General features: G+C 38.4%; 1 protein-coding gene across 4 annotated transcripts in view; it reads right to left on the bottom strand.

Moving 5' to 3' along the window:
* Window positions 1-12,207, bottom strand: part of LOC136844859 (1-acyl-sn-glycerol-3-phosphate acyltransferase alpha-like) — a 274,861-nt gene that overhangs the window by 49,062 nt on the left and 213,592 nt on the right. For all 4 annotated transcript variants that reach the window (XR_010854985.1, XR_010854987.1, XM_067114102.1 and 1 more), the window contains exons 4-5: window positions 10,816-10,984; window positions 7,925-8,049 (exon numbers count right to left, since the gene is read on the bottom strand). Coding sequence is in view for 2 of the 4 variants with exons in the window: in XM_067114102.1 (XP_066970203.1) it covers window positions 7,925-8,049; window positions 10,816-10,984 (294 nt within the window). In the remaining 2 variants the exon portion in view is untranslated. The remainder of the gene's footprint in view (window positions 1-7,924; window positions 8,050-10,815; window positions 10,985-12,207) is intronic.

The raw sequence follows: 12,207 nt of genomic DNA, 5'->3' as shown, positions 1-12,207 counted from the left end.
ATGAAATTTTTATATGTTATACATATATATAAGGTGATGTTCCAGAAAAAATTTGAGAGTGATCGGATGATTACTTTAGATTTTATTTAAAAAATAAAAAAATTAAAAAATTAAAAATTATTCACCTCCATTTTTAGAGCTATTGCAATGCGGCTTCATACACAGAAAGTATATCATAGTATGAAAAAAATAATGGGAAGAGTTTTTCTACTTTTCCCTTTTTGTTTGGTGGAGGCAAGGGGGGATTTTCCCCCCCAAATTTGTATAATTTGATTATCACAGGTTCCTCATCAACCTAAGAAAAAACCTAGCCCCAACAAATATTCTTTCTTTCCTCTTTCCAATGGTATATTTAACTTTAAAATTGACCTAAAAATAAAAAAAGTAGTTCGCATTTGAAGTGCAAAAAAGTGAAAACTGAGAAAAATGACCGTAAAGGTCAACAAGTGTTTTTTTTGGCACTCATGGAAAAAACTTATCTTACAGCATTATTTTTGTTGATTTCTGGCTCCAGGTCCCCAACCCCCTTTATAAAAAGGGGTATTATTCGCTCGAGGCGAGGGTATCATCAAGTACCACCTAACTCATTGTTGCCTGGTTTGAAACTAATAAACTAAAAGTTTAGTAGTTACCAAGCTGATATTCTTGACTGATTTTCAGTCGTTTTTTTCACTTGTTTGGTCTTTTTGGTCTTTGGAGTTTGATTTTCAAGCCTTTTTGTCTCTCGAATGAAGAACTTCTACATTTTCACTTGTGCCAAACAGATGTGTTAGTAAGTTGAATTTCTCATAGCCAAAGTTGTGTTCAATTTCCTCAATATTTATCTCACTCAATTGATGGTGCTGAGATTTTCCATTGCTAATTCACTTTGCTGGGGCACTAACTGTAAACCTACACGATTGGTACTTTATTAAAATATCAGTATCCCATCTATTGGCAGAGACTTCGACCTGAACTTTACCCCTGCAATTTCCTACCTTGCACCTAATACCCGACACTTTTATCTAACTGAGATTTGATATAATGAACTTCGTCATCATATACTCCCTTTTCATCATCCTTTATTCATTTCATCAACTGTGTGCGTATTTTTGAAGGTGAAAGTATATAGACTGTATTTAGAGTTACTGCATGTAAAAAAAAAATGGCAAAAAACACCGCAAATAGCGAAAAAATTGCTCAGAGTAAAAAGTTGCCCACCACCCGCTTTCAACGTTTGGGGACAACCCTGTCTCTTACCACGCATTCACCAAGGAACAAGCCATTGTTGTTGCCAGACGCTGCCAGACGTAGGAGATAAGGTGATATAAAAATCAAAATAATGAATAAATTAGGCGAATAAAGGAAAAAATGACAATAGTCATTAGGAGCCAAACGTCAGCCCTACCTCACCGTGTGGGGGGCGGAGACCCAAAACCCCATCAATTTTAATATTTTGAAAAAATGCTTTGGTCACATGATAACGAAGGTGTTGCTCATGTCTTACGGCCATTTAACCATTTTTTTAAATTTCAAAAATATTCATAAAAAATCAAAGAGTGTGCTCCCCTTAATGGCAGAAAAAGCATAAATGTCAAGACTGCCCAAGGGGTGCTGGAAGGTATCTAACAGGGCTGTACATCAGCCTGCAACAGGGAAACAGAACACCAGGAGTTTTCTGTTTAGCCATGTGGCAAAAAGATTAATCACTAGTGTTCCCCAAATTTTGAAAAGTCTCTCCACTATTTAGGAGCGTAAGAACCACTGTCCCTACCACCAAACGCTGGCAGGTGAACTTTTCTGCCAAGAAATTCAGCCTGCCCAGAATATATCTGACTGATAGCTCAACAACATGGCAAACTACCTACTCATTATCACCTTGCCAACTGAAAGAGAAAAAGGGAGGCTGCCTCTCCCTGCTTGTTGATATATGCCAGCCACTATGGTGGTGTTCACTTCAGTGGCAACTGAAGCAGCATTGGTAAATCCTCCTTCTTAACTCATACCCCTGAGCAGAGAGATTAGAGAAGACCCTGTGTGGTGACAGGAAAAAAGGAACTCATGGCAGGAGCTCCGCTGAGCTCTCATGATCCAGAAATTGTCTTCTTGGATGCAACGAAGGAGGGTCAAGGAGCACACCTGAATGGCCTCTTCCTTTCACTTATGTGTATGCAAAGGACATACTTTGTCTACATATCAACATCCTGGAAATACAAGCAGTGCTGCTAGCCCTGCAAGCATTACTGAGTGACCAACCATCTGTTCCTGGAATACTCGCAGGGCTACAGGATGCTGATATGCAAATGAAGTATGCACTTTGAGCCATTCATGTGTGCACCCTGACCCTCCTTCAATGCATCCAAGAAGAGACAATTTCTGGAGTGGGAGAATTCAGAGGAGCTCCTCCAAGAGTTTCTTGTTTTCAGTCACCACACAGGGTCCTCTCTGATCTCTGCTCAGGGACATAAATTGAGAGGAAGGGTTGCTTGGGTCTGATCAATACTGCTTCTGTTGCCACTGGAGTCAACACAGGTGAAGACACCTGTTGAGGAACAAGCTTCTCTAACAACAAAAGGTGGCTGAAGACAACCTGACACAGCTTATCTGGCTGAGGAACCACACTACTAACATCCAGAGCTTCCTCAAACCAGTCAGACAGAAAGACAATCGCTGCTGCTGTCTCTCAGGAAGCCCAAGTACTTTGCCTGCTGCCTGGGCATGAGATATGATTTCTCTAAGTTTACCAAAATCTGCATTTTGTGGCAAAAGGTGAGGTAGTGTCTGTTCTGGAGCAACTGTGTCTCACAGGATACCAGAACCAGTCAATAACCCAGCAAGTGTATACCTTGTGAGTAGGCCCAGATGAAAACAAGATGATCACTCCAGTGAACATCTAGGGGGGCTGTTGCCAGTCCAAAGCACAGAACTTTGAACTGGTAGACAGTCCTCATGGAGAAAAAGCAAAGGTATTTCCAAGAGTTCTGGAATTGAAAGGAAAATAAAATTTAGGCCAAAGGCCCCACACTAGGACCTATGAGGTCATTCAGCGTTGAAAAAGAAATTGAGAGTAGAATGATTTTAAAGGTGTAACAGGAGGAACGCTTTGCAGTTGCACTATGAAACAATAGTTATGAGAGGATGGAAAATACGATAGAAGAAAGAATACATAAGTAGGTACAGTCAAAGGAATGAAAGGGGTTGCAGCTAGGGGCAAGGGATGCTGCAAAGCACAGGCAATGCCTACAGTACAATGCATGAGCTGCACTGACAGCACTACTGCCCTATGGGGACAAGAGTTCTGATGGGCAAATTCTTCAAATTATGTCCCCTTCCTCAGATGTACTGAAAGCATGAGGTCACCCGATCTGATGGAATCTAACACTGACCATGCCATTCCCATTCTGAAGCAAGTCTGAGAAACAAACTCATGTCAGATGGGAGGTTGATGACCAATCTCCAGCCACCAGTTGCCTTCTTCTTAAGGAAGAGATGGCTCTAAAACCCTGGAAACTGGTCCTCTTAGACTTCTGGAGCACCTTTCTCCATCACTGCATTCATTTCCATTGACAGGGCCATAAATTTTGGGAAATCTGGAACATACATCTGGTATAGTAGTGGCTAAAGAGTAAGGGTGGTGGTGGTATATGAAAGAATCTGGGGGAAGGGGGGAGTTTGTCTGTCAACCCACAAATTGATGGATCCAAGAGTAAGATAGTAATCTTGGAGTCTCTGAGAATGTAAAACCTCCTGTGGTGTGTCAATGCCAGGGAAAGGAGCTTGCCCAATCTGCTGGGAACTGCCTGACCCAGATCTGACCTTTCAACTGGCCAAAAACATACCAAGCAAGCTGGGACCAAGGCAACTTGACAGTCTTGCTTCAGGAGGGCACACGAGGGTGAGCTTCTAGCATCGAGATCGGGGCCACGAAAGCCTCCCTCAGATTATTAGGGTCATGACATGAGCATGAAAATCTCTTGAAAGTGCTGCTCCAACTCATCTTGAGGTTCTGGAAGCAAGGGCTATCTAGTCCTGTCATGAAAAAATTGGATCCGTTTTCTCCCAACAACCCTTCAAAATGTTCAAGGTTTGCAAGCAGAAGTGGGGAGCAGGCAGCTGAGTTCGTGGTTCTCATTTATCTTTAAGTATGTTCAAGAAAAATTCTTGTCATTCAGTTTGACTGCACAGGCAGTGTTGTGAATATTAAAAGGGCTCTCTTTTTGATGCTTAAAAGTAAAATTTGGAAGAATTGACCAACCTAGAATCTTTGAGCGGCAATGCGAAGTGACGATGGACCATGTAAAAGTCCCCTCTGTCTCTTTCTCCCAGGGTACCACCAGAGTTAGGTTCATGTAATCACAGTGCCTCTCAGCCAAGAGCTGGTTTTGTCGTAGAGAGTCCGTGAGGTGTTCACCTCTAATCACTTTGTATTTTTGCCATCCGAGGCTTAGCATAGTTGATGTTCAGTCAAAGTGTAGCCTGATGATTCAGAAATAAGATTCATGTGAAATTGTAACTCTCTGAGACCAATGTCATGGGTTTTATGGGTTTTGTGAAACTTCTTTTTTGGAGTTCTGTGCCTTGTAACTGACCACGTGGTCCTTATTAAGGTTGTACTTGAGCTTAATGTATGTAAAGTTTCAGAGTCTAATTTCGTAATAAAACTGTAAAAACCAAAAGAATCTTGCTGGACCTTCTGTTATATGTTTGCAGATATTGCCCTTCAGGGCAGGTTATCCCGAGTCAACCGACATCTTGAATCAGAACTAGTGCATCGGAGGTAAAAATTCCTGACAAGTCCCATCAGATTCCTCAAGTGCAAAGAAGTACACACACCTATCTGCTACTGTGCCTGTTGATGGGGCTGTGGTTTCTGGTTGGTGCTGGTGGCAACACCATGAACCACAGAAAATTTGTAACCACAATGGCATTCCAAGCCATGCTGGTGAGGCAGCATGGCTCCATTGGTGGCAGCCAAACTAGAGTAAAGTACAGGAAAGTGGACACATCCACTATCCAACATGTGCAATCCCAGGGCCAGTGGAAACCAAAAACTGTGCAGTGAGTGGTACCAAGAGGAGACTTGTCATGAGCAAAACTGATGACGCAGTGAGTGGTACCAAGAGGAGACTTGTCATGAGCAAAACTGATGACTGAGTCAGTCTAATCCATGAATCACGGCTGAGAAATGTGGGTGCATAGCTGTGGCTCAGTCAGGTGTGTTTCTGGCAAAACACAGTTGGAAGAGCTAGGAGCAGTCCTCATGTCCAATATGGAGCAGGCTTGGATGTAATACTAAGTGTGCTCAGTGAGACCTAAGCCAGCCCGGGTGGCAGTGCTCACTAGTATCAGTCCGAGAGCTGCTTGGAGGACTACATAGTTTGGAGTACAGCGGCTCAGCAATCGTGACTTCAGTTAATTGTGGGTTTTTCTGTGGATCTTATCTCCAAACATATCATGGAAAATTCACTAATTCATGAATTTTTTCGCAGAGCAATATTCACTAATTACTGTATTACCATTTTATTTTCATGAATAAATACATTTATATAAAAAATTTTATTTACTAATTTTCAAGTATTAATATTAATGTAAACACAAAAAAATATTCAAATGTTAAAGTAAAATCCCTCAAAAATTTATCTATCATCATCATAATATGTACTGTATAAAAAAAACGATGTTTACCACTTCTCTCTCTCTCCCTCTACATGATGACACGCTGTTGGTCGAAAGAGTTGGAAGCAGCCATTCACAAAGCTTGTAGCGCGATGCTTTTTATGTACTGTCAATAGTGTATGAGTATTTTTGTTTGCTATCTCTCTCTCTCCTTCTTACTGAGATAAGAGAGAGAATTTTTATGCATATGTGGCACGTATCTTTTTTGTATGATAAATAATTGATTTACTAATTTTCAAATATTACTATTAATGTCAAAACAGCAAAATATCAATCAAATGTTAAAGGAAAATCCCTCAACATTATCATCGTAATATGTACTGTATAAAAAAAAAAATTATGTTCACCCCCCCCTCTCTCTCTCCATGACAACATGCTACTGGTTGAAGGAGTTGGAAGTAGCTATTCATAAAGCTTGTAGCTTGATGCTTTGGTATGCACTGTCCATAGTGTATGAGTTGTATCTCTCTCTCTCTCTCTCTCTCTCTCTCTCTCTCTCTCTCTCTCTCTCTCTCTCTCTCTCTCTCTCTCTCTGAGATAGGGAATTTTTGTGCATGCAAGATTTATGTTTATTTTGTTTATGATTTACTAATTTTCAAATATCAATAAACAGCAAAATATCAATTCAATAAAGAAAATATAAAAAATTAGGTAAAATTTTAGCTCATGTTTTGTTTTCCCTGATCTTTTTCTGTCTCTGATTTTAGGGGGAGGGCTGAAGACCTGTCAATCATCTTGACATACTGACATACTGACCATGAAAGGGGGAGCACCTGGGCAAAATCTCTCTCTCTCTCTTTACACCAAAGGATACATAGAATGTGACATAGATAGATAGATAGATAGACAGAAAGGGAGAATGGTTGATAGATGTAAAATTTTTAACCGATGTAAATATAACTCAGTTCAGCGCTTCTCTCTCTCTTTTACCCAAAGGATTCTAGTAAGATGTGAGAGATGGATGGATGGATGGATAGATACATACTGTACATACAGACATAGGGCTGGAAGTAGGAATCACACAGCAGGGTATGTTACCTCGATGCCGGTTGGCTGGTAGTATGACACGCTATTGGTTGGAAGAGATATTAGCAATCAATCGCACAGCTGGATATCAGCTTTGCTAGTTGCTGATTGGCTTGTAACTACGATGCTTTGTGAGGGAGTGTTCCCTCTTTTTTTTTTTGACTGATTTTGGTTTAATGTTTACTGATACTGTACAGTATATTCTTAAAACCTAATTTTGTGAATTAATCTTTATTCACCTTTGTGTATGTACTGTCACTAGTCTATTACATATTCTCTCTCTCTCTCTCTCTCTCTCTCTCTCTCTCTCTCTCTCTCTCTCTGGGGTAACTTCAAACGTAGCCGTAAACCATATATTTTTAAGGGTAATGTTATAAGATGACTTTGAAATTATATTAAAGGGTTTCAAGATGATAGTTTAAGGTAAATTTGGTGATTGAACTATAAAAATAAGCAGTTATAAGCATTTTTAGAGGGGATCTTTGATGTTTGAACTATCAAAGCAGGCAGTTATAAATGCTTTTAGAGGGGTGTTCCAACTTACTACAGATTTTCTCTAAATGAGGGTGGTTGTGGTCCCTAACCCCAGCGATTATCAGGGACCCACTGTATCTGCTAATAAGATCCTCTATTATCGACAAGTATCTTTTGTACCTATAAAAACTGCATATACTTACTGGAGTTTTACATGCCCAGAGCCTTGTAGGCAGCATGGAAAGTTTGACATCATGGCATGATTGTTTAATTTGCTCCATCAATCCTGTATAATATGAGATGTCAGGTGTTTTATTATTTTCCATCCTCCCTCCTGAATAGTTATTCAAGCAATACAGTACATGACTTATGAAACCATGCAAAACTAAGTGTTTTTATGTAAAACCTTGGTTTTTCCTACAAACCCATTAATCACAAGTTTAATGCCCTCCCCCTTTCTTCCTCTCACCTTGGGTTGAATCTTCCTTTCATATTGTGTGTGGAAGTGTACAGTAGATGTAACATTTAAAAAACTGAACATTTGTGTGGGGAAGTTCGTGGCTCTAAACAGATACATCTGTTTGGATTTGCATACTGAGTCAGAAGAACAAAGATGACATCCAGTTAGTGCTGTTCACTTACTGGACAAGATTTAAGATTGTTCTGCAGTCATTTGAAATGAAACTGTACATGTTAAGTGGTCACATGACCAGAGAGACATGAAATACAGTGTGAATATCAACTAAACCTTTACTTAACATGCTCTTACCTGCGATGATGTTCTTCTATATACTTCCATCATTTGATTCCGCACATCCTCCATGAGATCCTCCATATCAGTTTTATCCATTCCCTCAGTAGAGATAGGGGGTAGGCACGTCACAATAATATGACCTGAATGTGAAGGTATGACTATAAACAAATAAATAAATGTACTGTAATTGCTTATGCAACCATGGTTTAAGGAATAAAAATGTTAAAATATACACTACTATATCATGGCTATGCAGTTATTGCAATGCCTATAAATATAGTGATGCATACCTGCATCATTTACTTCGGTAAATTTAATACATGCAACTTGTATTATGAATAATCCTCTCCTTTGTAATGTATTTAGAAACTCTTCATGGAGACTAGTATACACAAGTTGTTGTTGTTGTTATTATTCCAGAGATGAACTCTATTCATATTGAACAAGCCCACAGGGGCCACTGACTTGAAATTCAAGCTTCCAAAGAATAGGATGTTCATTTGAGAGTACAATATATATGTAAAATACAACATACAGTATTTAACCCTTAAACGCCGAGCCTCTATTTACAAAAACGTCTCCCGTATGCCGGCGGCGTTCGGGAGTTAGCACCGAAGCAGAAAAAAAGTTTTTTCAAAAAATCACAGCACGCTTAGTTTTTAAGATTAAGAGTTCATTTTGGCTCATTTTTTGTCATTGCCTGAAGTTTAGTATGCAACCATAAGAAATGAAAAAATATCATTATCATATACAAATATTGAAATATATGACAGCAAAAAAATTTTCATATATAATTTTATACAAATCGCGGTGAGCAAAACGGTTAAAGCTAACGGAATATATTTTTTTCTTTGTATTGTACACTAAATTGCGATGATTTTGGTATATAACAAATTGTAAAACGATCAAAGCAACACAGAGAAAATATTAACACAATATGATGCATGAATCCGTAACGCTCGGACGTAAAAAAATGTTTTTTTTCAAAAATTCACCATAAATCGAAATATTGTGCTAGAGACTTCCCGTTTGTTGAAAAATGAAGCTAATTGATTGAATATTACTAGAATGTAAGTGTTTTAGCTTACAATTGCAGTTTTCAACCATTTCGGTCAAGTTAAAGTTGACCGAAGGTCGAATTTTTTCTATTTATCGTAATTTATATGAAAATATTTCAAAACTGATAAAAGCTACAACCATGAGTTATTTTCTGTTGTATTCTACATGAAATTGCGCACATTTTCATATATAAAAGTTTATGTAACGACTAATATAAAACGGTGCAAACATTACGACAACGTGATTTAAAGAATTTGAGATGTTCGGCTGAGTTACGCAAGCAGACGTAAGGAAAATGTTTTTTTTTAAATTCACCATAAATCGAAATATTGTGCTAGAGACTTCCAATTTATTGCAAAATGAAGGTAAATGATTGAATATTACTAGAATGTAAGAGTTTTAGCTTACAATTGCGTTTTTCAACCATTTCAGTTGAGTTAAAGTTGACCAAGGTTGAAATTTTGGCAGTTATCGTGATTTATGTGAAAATATTTCAAAAGTGATAAAAGCTACAACCATGAATTATTTTCTGTTGTATTCTACATGAAATTGCGCACATTTTCATATATAAAAGTTTATGTAACGACTAATGTAAAACGATGCAAACATTACAACAACGTGATTTAAAGAATTTCTGAGATGTTCGGCCGAGTTACCGCGCGCAGACGTAAGGAAAAATTTTTTTTTTTTCAGAAATTCACCATAAATCGAAATATTGTGCTAGAGACTTCCAGTTTGTTGCAAAATGAAGGTACATGATTGAATATTACTAGAATGTAAGAGTTTTAGCTTATAATTGCGTTTTTTTACCATTTTGGTCGAGTTAAAGTTGACCGAAGGTTGAAATTTTGGCAGTTATCGTGATTTATATGAAAATATTTCAAAACTGATAAAAGCTTACAACCATGAGTTATTTTCTGTTGTATTCTACATGAAATTGCGCACATTTCCATATATAAAACTTTATGTAACGACTAATATAAACGGTGTAAACATTACGACAACGTGATTTAAAGAATTTCTGGCGCGGACGTAAGAAAAAAGTTTTTTTTCAAAAATTCATCATAAATCGAAATATTGTGCTAGAGACTTCCAATTTGTTGCAAAAGGAAGGTAAATGATTGAATATTACGAGAATGTAAGAGTTTTAGCTTACAATTGCGTTTTTTGACCATTTCGGTCGAGTCAAAGTTGACCGAAGGTTGAAATTTTGGCAGTTATCGAGATTTATATGAAAATATTTCAAAACTGATAAAAGCTACAACCATGGGTTGTATTTTGTTGTATTTTACATGAAATTGCGCACATTTTCATATATAAAACTTTACGTAACGACTAATATAAAACAGTGCAAAAATTACGACAAAATGTCGAAAGAATTTCTGAAATTTTCGGCAGAGTTACCGCGTGGACGTAAGGAAAAAGTTTTTTTCAAAAATTCACCATAAATCGAAATATTGTGCTAGAGACTTCCAATTGGTTGCAAAATGAAGGTAAATGATTGAATATTACTAGAATGTAAGAGTTTTAGCTTACAATTGCGTTTTTCGACCATTTCGGTCGAGCCAAAGTTGACCGAAGGTTGAAATCTTTTGTAGTCGACGTACGGTACGTCCACTTGGCACCCAACAGACAATTTTAGTCGACGTATGATACGTCCAGTAGGCGTTTAAGGGTTAATAACTCGACATCTCATTACATGTACAGTACTGCATGGAAAAATCATTACCATCCAGGCTTTAAATCAAGTACAGGTAATCTATGTGGGACGATATGAGAATAAGTTAAGAGTAATAATATTTACCATAAATTTACAAACATTACTGAAACACTCAAAAAATTCTTACCTGGATTGAAAACCTTATATGGATGACTAAGAAATCCTCGATAAGACGAATACACAACAGGCAAGATGGGCAGCTGTCCTTCAATTGCTAGATGAAAGGCCCCCTTCTTGAATGGTAACATTTCATCTGCCATGTTCCTTGTACCTTCAGGAAACACCCATAACTTAGCCTGAAATGTAGTATGTACTCTTAGTACATTCCAAATATAGTAATGATAACACTTCACTGGGAAAATATAGGATTTTTACATACATACAAATAAATCAAAATTAATGATATACACAATCTGCCAAGTGTAGCTTTTCTTCCATAGTTTGGCTAAAGCTGCCACGTTATCTCATTCTTCAACAGTTTAGCTAGAAAGTATAAAGATACCAAATTTTGCATTTTTACTAGGTACACAAACCACAGCCTTTTATATAGGAGTATCCTTCAGCATGAGCTGGAATCACTTGCTGAAAACTCAGTAACAAGGTAGTTAATACGTGGAGATGGGGGCGAGTTGGGGGAGTATCCCTTACTTAGGCTGCACAGCTTACCAGGCCAGTTGTGGTGGGATTAAGAGAGGGAAAAAAAAAGGCGCTGGAGTTTCTTGGCCACAATCGAGGTTTCTGTACAGCATATAATGATGTATGAAACTCTCAGCCACAGCCCATGAAACTCTCAGCTACGGCCAATGAAACTTTCAGCCATGGCCCGGTAGTGGCCTGTGCTGTTGGTACGTACAGCAGTGCCAGATGCACAATCTTGGCTAACTTTAACCTTAAATAAAATAAAAACTACCAAGGCTAGAGGGCTGCCATTTGGTACGTTTGATGATTGGAGTTTTTAAGATCTGAAGGAAGACAGAAAAAGTGTGGATGGACAAATAGCCATCTCAATAGTTTTCTTTTACAGAAAACTAAGTCTGGTTTGCATACCTAGGAAAATAAAAACTACTTTTATAATTTGTTATTTATTCCTATGGAAACACAACCTACTGCCTTTAATACAGGAGGTCAGTCCCCTACAACTGACTGGAGTTGAGAACCACCACGGAAATGCCATGCTCTCAGTTGCCATGCAAGCCAGGGACTCCTGTAACCTCCACCTGGTCTGGCAAAGTAGGACCCTGAGCCCAACTACCCACAAAATGAGAGGGTACTTATGTAAGGAAAAAATTTGGAGAACCTAGAAAACTCCTGCAAGAGACCATGCCTGAAGGCAGTTTAGTTCTGGATATTACCAAGTAATAAGATCAGGACTCAACTCTACCATGTACACCCCTCCACTCTGCAATACTCTCTCGAGAGGACAAGGGCGAGGCCTCCCAGTCCTCATGGACCAGGAGATTAAGCCCAAAGTGTACTCACCTGGATCTTGTCTGATTCCTTGTTTTTCAACTTGTATGTT

The sequence above is a fragment of the Macrobrachium rosenbergii genome, chromosome 13 (genome assembly GCF_040412425.1).
Source record: "Macrobrachium rosenbergii isolate ZJJX-2024 chromosome 13, ASM4041242v1, whole genome shotgun sequence".
NCBI lineage: Eukaryota > Metazoa > Arthropoda > Malacostraca > Decapoda > Palaemonidae > Macrobrachium > Macrobrachium rosenbergii.
Note: the sequence above shows the minus strand (reverse complement) of the source record. Positions and strands in the feature narration are given on the sequence as shown.